This window comes from Rhincodon typus, chromosome 5 (genome assembly GCF_021869965.1).
Source record: "Rhincodon typus isolate 14 chromosome 5, sRhiTyp1.1, whole genome shotgun sequence".
Taxonomy (NCBI): Eukaryota; Metazoa; Chordata; class Chondrichthyes; order Orectolobiformes; family Rhincodontidae; genus Rhincodon; species Rhincodon typus.
Genome location: NC_063336.1, coordinates 29,147,428 through 29,163,612, shown reverse-complemented (window position 1 = coordinate 29,163,612; position 16,185 = coordinate 29,147,428). Strand labels below are relative to the sequence as shown.

The 16,185-nt window shown below is 39.1% G+C and overlaps 1 protein-coding gene across 2 annotated transcripts in view; it reads right to left on the bottom strand.

Moving 5' to 3' along the window:
* ascc3 (activating signal cointegrator 1 complex subunit 3) overlaps positions 1-16,185 on the bottom strand; it is a 494,022-nt gene that overhangs the window by 106,981 nt on the left and 370,856 nt on the right. For both annotated transcript variants that reach the window (XM_048596924.1, XM_048596923.1), the window contains exons 31-32: positions 1,260-1,397; positions 1,009-1,129 (exon numbers count right to left, since the gene is read on the bottom strand). In XM_048596924.1, coding sequence (XP_048452881.1) covers positions 1,009-1,129; positions 1,260-1,397 — 259 coding nt within the window. The remainder of the gene's footprint in view (positions 1-1,008; positions 1,130-1,259; positions 1,398-16,185) is intronic.

Below are 16,185 nucleotides of genomic sequence, written 5' to 3'. Positions count from 1 at the left end.
CCCCATTTCTGAAGAAGGGTCCCAACTCGAAACGTCAGCTTTCCTGCTCCTCTGATGCTGCCTGGCCTGCTGTGTACCTCCAGCTCCACACTGTGTTATATCTCTCTGCAGACCCTTTCTGTCATCCTCACCACTTACCTTCCCATCTATTTTTGTGCCATATGCAAACTTCACTATTGTACATTCACTTTTCTCATCCAAGTCATTAATATAGATTGTAAATAATTAGGGTCCCAGAACTGATCTCTGTGGCACTCCACCAGTTACTAGTTACACTAATTACTTGATTGAGTCAGAGAGCTATGGGTTAAAGACACAATTCCATGATTTTAGCACTTACCCTAAGTTGACAAAAACGTTGCACAGGAATGTTGCAATGTTAGAAATGCTGTCTTTAAATAAGATGTTAAACCAAGGTTCAATCTTTGAGCTCAAATGGATGCAAGCAATCTCAAGGTTATAATGAGATGACTAAGAAAATTTCCTGTGTCCTGGCTAACATTTATCCATAATTGAAAACCATCACAAATTATTTAACCCGCCATTTATTATATTGCTCCCATGTGCTCCCGGAATTACACCATCTCCCATTGAAACAGTGACTTAATTTTAAAATTCTCATTTGCCTGGTTGCCGTTTGAAAGACCTTGGCGAGTACAAGTTTGCTTCTTTTTTTACTTGCCTGCCTGCCTGAGGAATCCAGAATGCTGGGACACAGTCTCTGAATAAGGGAGTGGGCCCGGCAATTAGCACTGAGATGACAAATTTTCACATTCAAAAAGGTTGTGAATAGGAAATGGATTCAGAGTTTCCAGAGAGAGGGGTTTGAGGGATGTGACATATAAGTAGTGTTGGTGCACCTGAAAAGAAAAATCTTTTTGGGCCCACTGAGTTACATTTCTTTGAATTAAACCATGATTCGTATTGGGGATCATAAACCAGATTCAATGATGCCAAAACATTGCACTGGAAGGTAAAAAACGGAGATAAACACAATATGCTGCTTACCTGTGATTGCAAAGTCCACATAACGTCTTGTTTTTCCATCATAGAACTCAGTACCTTTAACAATGACCAGATGAGCAGGGAAGTTCACTCCCCAGGCTAAAGTGCTTGTAGCAATAAGAATCTACAACAGTAGTGAGCACAAACAGATTCAAGTATATTCAACAATTATAAATAAAAAGGCAGATTCAAATGAAGCGTTTTTAAAACATTTTTGTTTTGGGGATATGGGAAAAAAAACAGAAAGCAGTCACCTGGATTTTGCAGTTCACAAACAGTTCTTCCACATGTTTCCGGTCACGTTCATGGAGTCCAGCATGATGTAAACCAATACCAAAGGCTAAGGTCAGTTTTAGATTGGAATCTCTCACCATCTCAATTATGTCACTCATCTGCAAATATGTAAAAAGGAGAAAAGGAAAATTTCACTTTAAAAATAATCTTGCCATAAAACTTCTAGAAACTACATCCTGTCCATGATTTCCCAAATGCACTAATTATAATGGCATTTGTGGAAGACATATGGCACATGTATAGACCATTCGTCCCAACCAGTCCATAATGGTGTTTATGTACCACTTGAGCACAAGTGCATTAGTGACAATCTTAAGATTACACTAGCTACAACCCTCATAGCTGTGCACACACACTAACAATCAGCCAGTCTATGATTGCACAAGTACACAAACTGCAAACCTATCTACTTTCATTAAATCTTTTCTAGAATTATCACTGAAGTACAGGGATCGCCCTTATGCTCATGCTTGTCCTCAGCATGGCAATCATTACACTTGAATAAGGTCACAACATACCCTTTTCATTCAAATAAAAATCAAATTACAAAACAGAAATAAGGTGAAACTAAACATTCCTCTCCATTAAAATGTGAATACAAACAGCTTATAATATGTTGCAAATAGGGTAGCCGTGTACAATTGACATCCTTGTAAAAACCTTCTGGCTATTGACATGACAATATAGGCCTATGGTAACTAACTACAAACAGCTGTTCTGATCAAGAGGACAAACGTGCACTACTGAAATCAAGTTAGCATTCAACAGCTCTCTGGAAGCTGAAACAATACGGTAAACGTACTTTGGCTAAATAAATTGCTGTAAACAGTATGGATTAAAACAATGACAAATATATCAGACTTGAAAGACTGCAATGTAAATTTAAGGTTTGAAGTACTGTCATTTCCATTATTTAATAAATAGTTTTATCCAATTTGGATCAAAGATGTGAAATGATTTAAAATGAATTAAATGTTAATAGTAACAATCAATTGATTTTTCTTCAACTACATGAACTTATTCTGCTACATTATCACATAGAGTAGGTTTGAATAAAATCTTGAAGTATTCTTTGCAATGTTGCTTTAAAGAACTTTAAAAAAAATAAGCGTCGGATTAGAAAGAAAAAGCAGATAAACGCTACGTTTTAAACACAGATGATCCTCTTCTTTATTTGTAGACATTATTGGGTAGGATTCATTGATTGGGGCAAGCATGTGGCCCTTGCTTCCTGTCTATAATGCCAAGATGACTATGTAATGCAAATTGGAAAAGTGAAGGCCTCTGGTAGGGGGGCTGGTACTTGCCTAACAAACCTGCAGAGCTGTTAACAGCAGGAAAACCAGGCTGCTGCTTGGAGATTGTCATGTGTTTGCATAATTCACTGCAACATATGTTTCCGGTCCTACGAAATGTAACTAACCTGTGCCTAACTATTACCAAGAGCAAATTCTGTACTGCTAAGGTACTTGCACAAATAACACCATTTTGATAAAAAAAAGACTTTATGGAGAGAAATACAGTTATGTAGTTAAATACAAGAGGTACGTGAACAATTACGATATTGTCAGGGGTGGTTTGGGCATGAAAAAGTCAGAGCATAAACCTGTAGAATGCATTAATCATCAATTACTGCACAACTTCAGTTCAGTTCCATTAACAAATTAATCACTGAGATATTGTGATGAACATCAAGATGATGACGACTGAATATCAATTGCGATGAATTAAAATTAGAAGAATACGTATTCAAAAATGAGAGCAGTGCATGAAGCTGAAAAGCATACTGTACTAATTAATAAAGGATTTGCACTTTCAACCATTTTTCATGATCTCTTGAAGTTTCAGAGTGCTTCATAACCCATTTGTTGCTTTATGAAATTGGAGTGGGGGGGAAAAGGGTGGGAGTTTGGTAATGGTGTTGGTGGTGGTATTCACTGTTTAAATATCTAAGGTTTTGGAGTAGATCTGTAGCTCGGGTTGTGGGTGTTGAGGTTGGTTAGCTCGCTGAGCTGGTTTGTTGTTTTGCAGACGTTTCGTTACCATGCTTGGTAACATCCTCAGTGCAGCCTCCGATGAAGCGTCGGTGTGTTTTCCCGCCTGGTTTATAAACTCTGGGGTCCGTTGAGATGGATTGCCTCACTTCGGGTTTTCACTCATAGTGGAATGTATATGGGGTTGAGTTCAATGTGTTTATTAATAGCATGCTTTGTGGAGTGCCATGTTTCCAGGAATTCTCGTGCTTGTCTCTGCCTAGCCTGTCCCAGGATGTTGGTGTTGTCCCAGTCGAAGTCGTGGTTCTCCTTATCCATGTGGATTGAGATGAGTGAGTATTGGTCATGTCTTTTTGTAGCCAGTTGGTGTTCATGTACTCTTGTTGTTAGTTTCCTTCCTGTTTGTCCGATGTAGTGTTTCTTGCAGTCTCTGCAGGGGATCTTGTCGATGACATTGGTCCTGTCCATGGCGGGGAGTGGGTCTTTAGTTCGGGTGAGCAGTTGTCGTAGGGTTAACGTGGGCTTGAGTGCCACTCTGATGCCCAGCGGTCGTAGGAGTCTTGTGGTGACTTCTGACATGTTCCTGATGTTGGGTAGTGTGATGAGTGTGTCGGGGCGTGTAGAATCTTTCTGGTGCCTACACGAACAGCATCAGAAAGATTCTACACCTAATTCTACAATGTCGGAGAGCTGTCACACAAATTAGTTAAACAACAGTCACACTCACCAAACCTAACAACACACCATGTCCCAAATAACACCATCACTATTTCATCTCATCATCAGGACAGAACCAGAAGAATGGGGGCACTGTGATATATAATGAGGAGGAAGTTGATCCAGGAGTCCTCAAGATTGATTGCAGTCTCCTAACAAGGATACCTCATGTAAAACTATAGCCGATGGAAATCACGAGAAATCTCTCCATGGTTGGAGTCATACCTAGCACACAGACCAAAAATCTGTCTCAGCTTTGAACATATTCAACAACGAAGCATCCACAAATCTCTGCAGCTGAGAATTCTAAAGATTCACAAACCTTTGCATGAAGGAATTTCTCCCCATCTCTATCCTAAATAATCACCTTCTTATCCTAAGACAATGCTCCTCTATTCTGGATTCTTTAGCTACAAGAAATAACTTTGGCATCCACCCACTAAATCCCTTTAGAACCTTGCATGTTTCAAATGATAATGAGCTTTCATTCTTCTAATGTAGAAAATGCAGGTATCTTATCATAAGACAATGCTCTCATTGCAGGAACCAATCTTGTGAACCTTCACTGCATCCCCTCTAAACCCAAGTATAACTTCCATTAAATATGGAGACCAAAATTGCACACGTATCCCAGCTTGTTCGAGGTTATCAAGACTTCTTTATTATTACTCTAATCCATCTGCAATAAAGGTCATTCATGCCATCTGCCTTCTTAATTGTTGTTGTACCTACATGCTCACTTTTGTTCCTTGTACACACCTAAGCTCCTTACAACATCAACATACACTTTGGTCAGAAGAATGCTGAAAAACAATAGAATTGTACCCCCTATTTTATGAAGGGGGTCCAGAAGCAGAGGGACCTGGGTGTATATGTGTACAGATCATTAAAGGTGGAAGGACAGGGAGTGGTAAATAAAGCATACAGTTTTCTCAGCTTTATTAATACAAGCATTGAGCAGGTGGTGATGTTGAACTTGTACAAGACACTTATTAGAACTCAGCTGGAGTATTGTGTATAATTACAGATGCCACAGGAAAAACGTGAATGCACTGGAGAGGGTGTGGAAGCAATTTACAAGAATGGCTCCAGGAATGAGAGACTTCAGTAATGAGGATAGATTGAAGAGGTTGGGAATGTTCTCCTTGGAGAGAAAAGGCTGAGATCTGATTGAGACTTTCAAAATCATGAATAGGCTGCAGAGTAGATAGGGTAAAGATGTTTCCATTTGTAAAAGAAACAAGAACGAGGGGGCATAGACATAAGTTAATGTACAAATGCAGCCAGAATGGTGCGAGAAAATCTTTTACACACAGCCTGGAAATGTGGGGGGCAGGTTTAATCAAAGAATTCAACAGGGCACTGGATGGCTTTTGAACGCTAATGATGCACAGAGATGTGGGAAAAGGCAGGAAAACTGGCAGTAAATAACAGTGCAGACTAAATAATAGAGCTGGGGCACCCATGAGGGTCCAAACGGCCCCCTTCTACACTGTAATAATACTGTGATTTACCAATTTAACACCTATTAAAAATATTCTCACTTCCAAGGTGAATAACGTCACATTTCCTCACAAGAATCAACCTGCCACCTTCTTCCTCACTCACTGAACCTGTCTATGTCTCTCTGTAGTTTTATTGTGCATCTATCATAGATTGCATTGTATTATCATTGAATGTGACCTCTTTATACAAGTCACCTTTAAGAATAAGTCATTGATAAACTGTGAATAGCTAAGAATTCAACACTGATCTTTGTAGCACTCCAGTAGTCACTGCCTGCCAATTTGAAAATGTCCTGTTTATCCCTATTGTACATTAATGAATCTTTGCTAATATACATTACCACCAAATCTGTAAGCCCTTCACCTTTTGTGTAACATCCTGTTGAATGCATTTTGGAAATCCAAACACTACGTTTTCTGGTTTCATTTTATCTACTAGCTACATCATCAAAATTCTTTAACAAATTTGTTCAAACATGATTTCCCATTTGAAAAAAACATGTTGACTTTGATCATTTAAAAAAAAATTAACTCCCCCATCTGCTGTGGGATTCAAACCAAATCCTCAGAGTAGTACCTGTGTCTATGGATTAGCAGTCCAGTGACAATACCACCAACACCTCCACTTCAACCTTCCAAACCATATTAAATTTTCTAAATTCATTGTAATAAGATTTCCTTAATGAGATATCCAGCAGGTGGTGATGTTGAATTTGTACAAGACACTTGTTAGAGCTCAGTTGGAGTATTGTGCAGAGTTGTGGGTGCCACAGGAAAAACGTGAATGTACTAGAGAGAGTACAGAAATAATTTTTAAGAATGGCTCCAGGAATGAGAGACTTCAGTAATGAGGATAGATTGAAGGGGTTGGGACTGTTCTCCCTGGAGGTAAAAAGGCCGAGATAGGATCTGATTGAGACTTTCAAATTCATGAATAGGCTGTTGAGTGGGTAGGGAGAAGGTGTTTCCACTTGTAAAAGAAACAAGAATGAGGGGGACATATATCCAAAGCAATGTGCAAATGAAGCCAGGGTGGTGCGATAAATTCTTTCCACACAGCCTGGAAACATGGTGGAAGCAGGTTTAATAGAGGAATTCCTGATGACTGATATCAAGCTAACTGGTCTGTAGTTTATGGCCCTCTTGAGCTACATTTGGTAACTGCCAAACGGATCATCAGATCATTCCACAGTTGAGTGGTTTGCTACACCCTTTCAGAGGTCAGTTTAGAGTCAACTACAACGTTGTGGGTCTGGAGTCATAGGAAAGCCAGATTTGTTTTTTTAATTCATTCATGGATGTGTCACTGGCTGGGCTAGCATTTATTGCCCATCCCTAAGTGCCCTTGAGACAGTGGTGTTGAGCTGCCTTCTTGAACTGCTGCAGATCATTTGGTGTGCATAGAACCACAATGATGTGAAGGAGGGAGTTCCAGAATTCTGACCCAGCAACACTGAAGGATACTGATATATTTCCAAATCAGGATAGTTGAGTGGCATAGCAGGAATTTGCGGGTGGTAGCGTTCCCACGTTGTCCTTCTAGATGGCAGTCGTCTGGGGTTTGGAAAGTGCAATGGAGTGTTGGCGATTAGGTAAGCATGACGAATATCCTCCACTGACGGACATTGATGGTACAAATGGGGTTTCACAACATTCAAAAGTAGCTTCATAATCACAATTAGACTTCTAATTCCACTTTTTTTTTAATTCTAACTTTCCCATCTGCTATGGGGTTCAAACCCAAATCCTCAGAGTATTACCTGTGTCTCTGGATTAGCAGTCCAGTGACAATACTACCACATCATCGCCTCCCCTTCACCTTCAAAAACTCTGATCTCTACTAGCTAGAAGTTCAAATGGACTAAGTGGATAGGATCATCATCAATTCCTGGTTTCGTTTCAAGCCAGACAGCATTGGACACTTTTAGGTCTAAACTCTGGAACTCCCCACTTCAACATATTATGGGTGACCTACACCACATAAATTGGAGCACTTTTCATGGCAACATCCGATTGTCTGCAGTGATGGTCACATCCAGAAATGAATAAAAATGCACCATATTTCCAGTATATCATTAGCTTTGAAGTACATGTTATATCCGAATTAAGATCCAGCTATTCTACGTTGCATAATTTATCTTTTATTTGTGATAGCTTAAACACAAGTATTAGAGGTACTGAAGCATCATATTTTGGCAACTTTCCAAAACGAATGAATTATTTTGCCTGACAGACACAATTTATTATCAATCTATGTATAAAATTAATTGAGACTTGTTGGACCATTATCGTTATTATAGTCAGTTATTACAGTTGACACATGGTTACTTGATTATTTTTCAAGGATATACTTAGTAAATCAGATATGTGACTGCTGTGCTGCAACATATGGATGCATCCTGTTGAGGACTTGACAGCATTCCAGCTTTCATGTAAAATTTAGGTCCCAAGGACAAGGCTGGCTGGGTTGGTCGGCTGGAGTGGGGGAGGGGGTTAGTGGAAGTGGTGAGAGGGGATGGCTTCGGAGGGGCGCTACGTGTGATAGTGGGAAGGAGGCGGTGTGTGGGGAGGGTGTCGAGCAGCAAGATTGGGGGGTCATGTTCAAACAGGATATAATGATCTGACTTCATCAAAAATCTCCAGCTTCGCTCAGTTCTTTTGTCCATGATGATTTATTTTTAGAGGCTGACGCCTAATGTTTTATTCCCTCCATATTTAACTGTCCAGTGTATGCTTGGTGTGCTGACGCTTACATCACATTAATTAATTGGATTCTGATTTCAAAGCATTTGAGATGAGGAAGCAGATGTCTGGAAATAATGCTAATTTGGCTTCTTACCAAAAAGATGTCAAACTGGTAATGAAAATGGTTTGGTTTTACAGAAAATTAAAAGTTGTGTATGTTCAAAATATATGGCAATTCACACACAACAGAACATTATCTGTTCAGAATATAAAAAAAAAACTGCTTATCCCTTTGAGTATCAAATACCCAATGGTACTATTAATTTACGTGTATGAGTTCTAGAATTATGAACATTGACAACAAAACATACATTTTACTATAAAAGTTTGCATATTTGTATTACAACATGGGAATTTTAAACATTTCAAGTTTCATATTTGCCTTATTGCAAAAGTTAAGATATTCATTTTAGGTTGTGTTGTATGAGTAAGTGATGTGTGTGCATGAGTTACCAGTTCACACGTATTTACATCTGTTCAGTGGTTTTAAGAATATTTCATCAATAGCTGACCAAAAATTCAACTTGTGCATTTCATTTTCTAGCAAATACTTCAAACTAACAACTTTTTTTCATTTAACATGCAACCATGAGACTTAAAGAAGCAATTAAATCATTGAGAAAAGCTTCTTAAGTAGCTGCTTTTCAGACCCCTGTGAAGCAAAAGAAAATACCAAGAGTAAAAAACAGTACTCTACGGCCATTTTTCTGCAGGAAAATACGAATTAGCCACACAGTCCATTAGACTCTTGATTGTGGTACAGGATGAGCAAGTCAGTGTTAAGTTCAAAATTCCACAACAGAAAATTGTGAAATTGAGTATAATAAATTAGTTAGGGGATAACACTAGAAAAATAATTACAAAAGCTGCTGAATTGTTCTAAAACACAATGCTCTTCAGAAAGAAGGGACCTAACATTGTCAACCGGTCTGACCTATACTTCAAGTCAGTTTCGCACTGTATGGTAACTATTAATGCTCTTAGAACAACGTGAAATAAACAGGATTGTCCACTTTGTCAATATCATGTCCCATTGTGGTATCTACTCAACTGACTCTCCCAAGAAAGCTAAAAGTAGAGTTTCCAATTGAGGGAAATTTTTCATTCCTAAAGATCAATGCATCAATCCAGAACATTGCTCCAAGTTTGCTAACATTGGTCTGTCCAAGAGATGTTAACTTTATGATTCCAGAAACACACAGCAATTGTGCTGTATTGAATTTTTGGTTATCTATTCCCTCTACTTATTTTTGTTAGTTAATCACATTTCTAAATAACTTAATCAGCATTATGTTAACCTAGTTAGCCAACACATTTGTCTACTTACCATTACTGTTTTATACAAACTCTTATTTGTAAGTGCCTTGGTCTGTCACCTTTCTTAATCATAAACTTTTTATTCTTCGGTCTGCTATTTAGTGAGAAATTTTGGTTAGCATGCAGTTAGGCAGCTGCCTCCCCTTATGCCTTACCGAACATCTATACATCTGTAATAGAACTCTACAATTTAACAGCACAAAAGACATTTGAACCTTTTTGCAAAGGCTTTTTGCTGAAGTAAGCAAAAACTAAACCCACTTCACTATTCTCTTTTCATAGTTTTGTATCCTTCCATTGCTTCAAATATTTCAATGCTTTAAAGAATTGTCTTATACTTCTCTGCACTAAATTGCATCTGCGAAGTTGTCAATGTAAGCAAAAAGTGCCAAATCTATATGTGCTCACTACTGGTGCATAAATATTATATTGAACTGTCAGGCTAAATGTCTTGGAGCGGGCTTGAATCTCTGACTTTCTGACTGTCAGGTGAGAATGCTGTCAAATGAGCCAACTTAACCTTGGAATCTTCCAAGAGTCAGAGCAATACAGCCTGTCAGTACGAGTGGGGTGAATAAATATTTTAATTATACTCTGCCAACATCTCTCCAGGAAGCATTTATACATTTTTCATATAATCACATTAGTTTTATCTTGCAGGAGGCGGCCATTTAGCCTGCACCAGCTCTTCAAATGAGCATTGCTCACTGCCAATCTCCTGCTTTTTCCCTATACCCTTGCACATGATAATCATGCAAATAATCATTCATTGCCCTCTTGAATAACTCAACTGAACATGTCCCCCACAAATTTCTAGGCAGTGCATTCCATACGTTAACTATTCACTGACTGAAAAAGTTCTCTCTAATGTCACCTTTGCTTATTTTGCAAATTGCTATGAATCTATGCCCTCTCGTTCTTCCTTTTGTAAGTGGAAACGGCTTCTCCTTCCCTACTCAACTGAGCCCTCTCACGATTTTGAAAAGCTTGATAAGGTCTCCTCTTAGTCTCCTTCCCTCCAAGGAGAACAGTTCCAACTACTTTAATCTATACTCATAACTGAATTTTCTCATCACTAGAACCATTCTTTTAAATTGCTTCTACACTCTCTCCAATGCATTCACATCCCTACCATAATGTGGTGCCTAAAACTGTATACAGTAATCTAGCTGAGATCTAACAAGTGTCTTATACAGCTAGTTAGATAGTAAATTTGCTGCAATATCTTATCTCCCAACAGATCTTCAATGTTTTAACTAGTTACAAGGAATAACTGATGATAAATCCTCAAACCAGTTCAACGTGAATTACTGAACAAAAATTTCTGTGATGATTTCCATCTGTACATATTTATAGAGGAAAATGATTGCTGTTAGATTCGGCACTAGTTAATCTACCAGCTTGTAGGAGATAATAATTAAATGTTTGTAAATAAACATGAGCTTGTTTCATGGAGATTGGCAACCGTGCTTTCTCCCCAGCATTATAGTTGTGAAACACAGAATTCCAATATAGCTTTGTAATGATCGAGACGTGTATTTGAAGACAAGAAACCTTTAACTCAATGCAGCTAAAGTAGCAGGATGTGATAACACAACAATCACTGAAATTCAATATGACAAGACTGTCCTTACGTAAATCATCCACAGTAAATGTGTGCATGTCTTTGATCATTAAACAGTGGAAATCTAATTATGTTCGCTCCTCTGCTTCAGGAAGGAAATTTTTGCCACATAGCTATTTACACAGCATTACATCAGTTCTGCAACAGCCCATAGCAGGACCCGAAAGACACCAGCTTAGTGCACTTTTTCAGGAGAAAATTTCAGACAGAAGTATACAGCATGTTGAACAATACGGGAAGCCATGGAGCAACAACATTTTTTCCACCCCCAATTTTTAAATTGATAAGATGAATAAACATAGAAGATCCTGAATGCTCTTGACAAGGTGGATACAGAAAAGGTATTTCCTCTTGAGCAGTCCAGAACAAGGGGGCACTGTTTTAAAATTTGTGGTCACCTTTTCAGGACAAAGATGAGGAGAATATTTTTCTCTGAAAGGACTAAGAGATTTTGGAATGCACTGTAGCAGTAGGTGAGGGAGGTGAAGCCATTGAATATTTTAAAGACAGAGATGGATAGATTCTTGTTAGGCAGGGTTACTGGGAGTTGGTGGGAACGTGGAATTTGAAACACAAACAGTTCAGCCACAACTTTATTGAAAGGCAGAACAGGCTCAAGGGGCTGAATGGTTGACTTCGACTCATACCTTGACAACCCATGGCCCAAATTAGGTTTATCAGAAAAACAACACAGAAAAGAGTGGGAAAAGCAGCAAGAGATTACTCTTTGCTTTTTACCAATATGTTGTGTAAAATGAGTTCATGAATTGAAGCCAAAAATTGCTTGTTAGGTTTCCTAATGCCTCAAAGAAAATTTGCAGCAATCTTGGGGATTGGGTTAAGTTTTAAACTCAAGGTCAAAGCTGGAGTTTGCTAATCTACTTCTGACCAGGTCAGTCATGGAAAAATTACCCAGAACAACACTGCTGCTAATAATTTAAATACCTTTCCAAAAAAAATAAGATCCAATGTTTCATTAAGTATGGAATACAGGTTTTAATCCTGCTTATGCAATGTAATAATAGCAGTAATATCTTACAAAAATATCTGAATAAATCCATTGCATCAATGTGTCACATAACGATAAGGTACAGCATTAACATTCAGTAATAGATAATTGCAGCATATGTAAAGCATTTATAAATATTTTAAAGCAGTTATTTCTTATTAACGAACCGTTACATGTCAACCATTAAACCAAACATTTTAGAAAGTGTTATAGCTAACCATTAGAGCATCTGTGAACTTATTTCCTTATTGTTTTCATGGAATAAACATCCATCTGGTGTGTGCTACAGGGTTTCTTGATTGATCACAACCAGAACAGCCTTGAACACCACTCATTGTTACCCGCTTTAGTGTTTCTTTTTGATTTGATTTTTGAACAAGTCCTGAGGGGCTGCTGCATGAATTCACAGTGGGTCCAGATTTTATATTTTAATAGGCCTATTGCAATATCCCATTGTTATAAAGGTCTTTTAACATAGTCCTAATGTCAGTGCTACAGACTGAAAGATGTACGCAATTACTTTGGTGATCTGCACTTTATACAGGATGTATCATCAAACAATTGCACCAATAATTATGTGGTGCTCCGAACACTGAATGAATGAAATCAGCATGCACTTAGATAGGTAGGTTTCAGATTTTGAAAATTATCCACAATATTCCCAATTAATTCTAAAATTTGGAGCCTTTGAACTCTTTTACACCTCCATTTTTCTCTGTTCTCTCTCTTACACTCTTTCTTCCATCTTTCTCCTTCCTCCCTCCCCGCCATCCCATCCCCTTCTTCTGCCCCTCCCCTCTCCTTTCCTTTCTTCTCCCTTACACATGTCTTTCTTCCTTTCCTTCCTGTCTCTCTCCTTCCAACTAGTCTCTTTGACAACCCCCCCTTCCTCTCATAGCTTCTCCTTCCTCCTCTCCTTGTCTTTCTTATTTCCCTCTATCCCCTGTCTCTCTCTCCCATCTCTCCTTCCATGTCTCTCTCCTGACTCCTCTCTTCCCTCTCTCCTTGCCTGTCTCATTTCTTCACCCTTTCTCCTTCCCTGTCTGACTCTCGCCCCTCCCTCGCTATATTTCTAAAACTCCTTAGATACTGAAAAGGTTCATACTGCATGTAGCAAGACCTGTACAACTTTCAGGCTTGTCATATGAATGATACTTGCCAAAAAGCTCCAGGAAAGATCATCTGCAGTAACAGAAAATTCAAAAGTCTTCCTTGATATTCTATGTATTAAATTGACTGTATCTCTCACCATCAACATCCTGGGAATTACTATTAACTAGAAACTGATGTGGCTTGAAGAGCGGGTTAGAGGGTGTAAATTCTGTGTTGAGTAACTGACTTGCTGACTTGTACATGTCTTTGTACATCATCTAAAAGATGCAAGTCGGGAGTGTGATGGAATACTTTGAGTGCAGTTTCAACAAGACTCAGAGGCTTGATGTCATCCAGCACTTGCACATATTGGCAGCACTGTGTAGATTCTGCAAGTACAGTAACTATCAAGCCTCTTTCACAACTGATGAAGGCGGAGCACTGTCTATATGGACTTCAACAAAGTGTCTGACAAGGTTCTGCGTGGTAGACTGGTTAGCAAGGTTAAATCATATGGGATCCAGGGTGAGCTAACAAATTGGATACAAAATTGGCTTGAAGGCAGGAGACAGAGAGTGGTGACAGAGGGTTGATTTTCAGACTGGAAGCCTGTGACTAGTGGTGTGTCACAAGGATTGGTGCTTGGTCCACTGCTTTTCGTCATTTATATAAATGATTTGGATGTGAATATAGGAGGTATGGTTAGTAAGTTTGCAGATGACACCACAATAGGTGGTGTAGTGGACAGTGAAGAAGTTTACCTCAGTGTACAATGGAACATTGATCAGATGGGTTAATGGGACAAGGAGTGGGAGATTGAGTTTAATTTAGATAAATGTGAAGCGTTGCATTTTGGTAAGGCAAATCAGACCAGGACTTATACACTTAATGTAGGGCCCTGGGGAGTGTTGCTGAACAAAGAGACCTGGGGTGCACTGTTCCTTGAAAGTGGAGTCGGTAGATAGGGTGGTGAAGGCAGCATTTGGCACACTTGCATTCATTGGTCAGAACATTGAGAATAGGAGTTGAGACGTCATGTTGCAGTTTCAGAGGACATTGGTGAGGCCAGTTTTAGAACACCGAGTACAATTCTGGTCGGCCTTCTATAGGAAGGATCTTGTTAAACTTGAGAGGGTGCAGAAAAGATATACAAGGATGTTGCTGGGACTGGAGGGTTTGAGTTACAGGGAGGAGATGAATAGGCTGAGGCTTTTTTCCCCAGGAGTGTTGGAGGCTGAGGGGTGATCTTATTGATGTTTATAAAATCATGAGGGGCATGGATAGGGTGAATAACCAACATCCTTCTTCTAGCATGGGGGAGTCCAAAACTAGACAGCATAGGTTTAAAGCGAGAGGGAAAAGATTTGAAAAGGACCTGAGGGGTAACCTTTTCATGCAGAGGGTTGTGCATGTATGGAATGAGCTGCCAGAGGAAGTAGAGGTAGCTGGTACAATTACAACATGTAAAACCATCTGAATGGGTACATGAATAGGAAGGGTTCAGAGGGATATGAGCCAAATGCTGGCAAATGGGACTAGGTCAGATTGGCATGTCTGGTTGGTGCAGATGAGTTCGACCGAAGGGTCTGTTTCTGTGCTGTACATCTCTAATTGTAGCTGAAAGTCAGTAGACACTTGAGAACACCAGCACCTGCATGTTCCCCTCCAAGTTGCACATATCCTGACTTGTACCTATCTTTACGGCATCAAAACCTAACAGGACTGTGACATACCTACACAGAAAACAAATACTGGCATCTATCTGACACTATGGAAAATTGCCCAGGTAAGTCCTGCATGGAAAAATCAGAACAAATCCAAACTAGCCAATTACTGTCCTATCAGTCTACTCTCAGTCATCAGATATTATAGGAAGAGTCATCAACAGTGTTGTCAAGCAGCATGTGCTTAACAATAACCTGTTCACTAACACTCAGTTTGAGTTTTGCCTCCTGATGCCATTACAGCTTTGGTTCAACATGCACAAAGGAGCTGAACTAGTGAGATGAGTTGAGGAGACAAAAAAAAATTCAGGCAACTATATGTCACAGTTAGCTTAATGTTAATTAATGGGAACAGGTTAGAGCCTATTATAAAGGATGTAGTAGCACAGCATTTAGAAACATATTGAAATCAAGCAAAGTCAACTTGGTTTCATGAAGGGGAAATTAGAATTATTTGAGGAAGTGCCACGGGGATAGATAAAAGGAAGCAATGGATGCAATATATTTGGATTTCCAAAAGGCATTTGATAAGGTACTGCACATTAGGCTACTTAATAAATTAAGAGCCCATGGTGATGAAGGTGGCAAATTGGCATGGACAGAAGACTGGCTAACTAATAAAAGGCAGAGTTGGGATAAGGGGGACATTTTCAGGCTGGCAACTTGTAACTAATACCCTTCAGTGTTGCTGCGTCAAAATCCTGGGCCTCACTCCCAAAAGGCACTGTGGGTGTACCTATACTTGCAGCGGTTCAAGAAGGCAGCTCATTACCACGTTCCTAATGGCAACTTGGGAAGGGCAACAAATGCTGTCCCTGCCAATGAAGTCAGAAGTCACACGACACCAGCTTATAGTCCAACAATTTTATGTGAAATCACAAGCTTCACCTGACAAAGGAGCAGTGCTCCAAAAGTTTGTAATTTCAAATAAATTTGTGGGACTATAACCTGATATCATGTGACTTCTGACTTTGTCCACCCCAGTCCAACACTGGCACCTTCACATCATGCCTGCCAACGAAGATCATATTCCATGAAATAATTATAAAAATATACTCATTTAATTGCTCAAAATGAGAATACTAAAGATAATTCCATGTTACAACAGTTTATTTCATTAATTAAGTCAATATCCAAATGGAAACTAATGTTCTTTGCA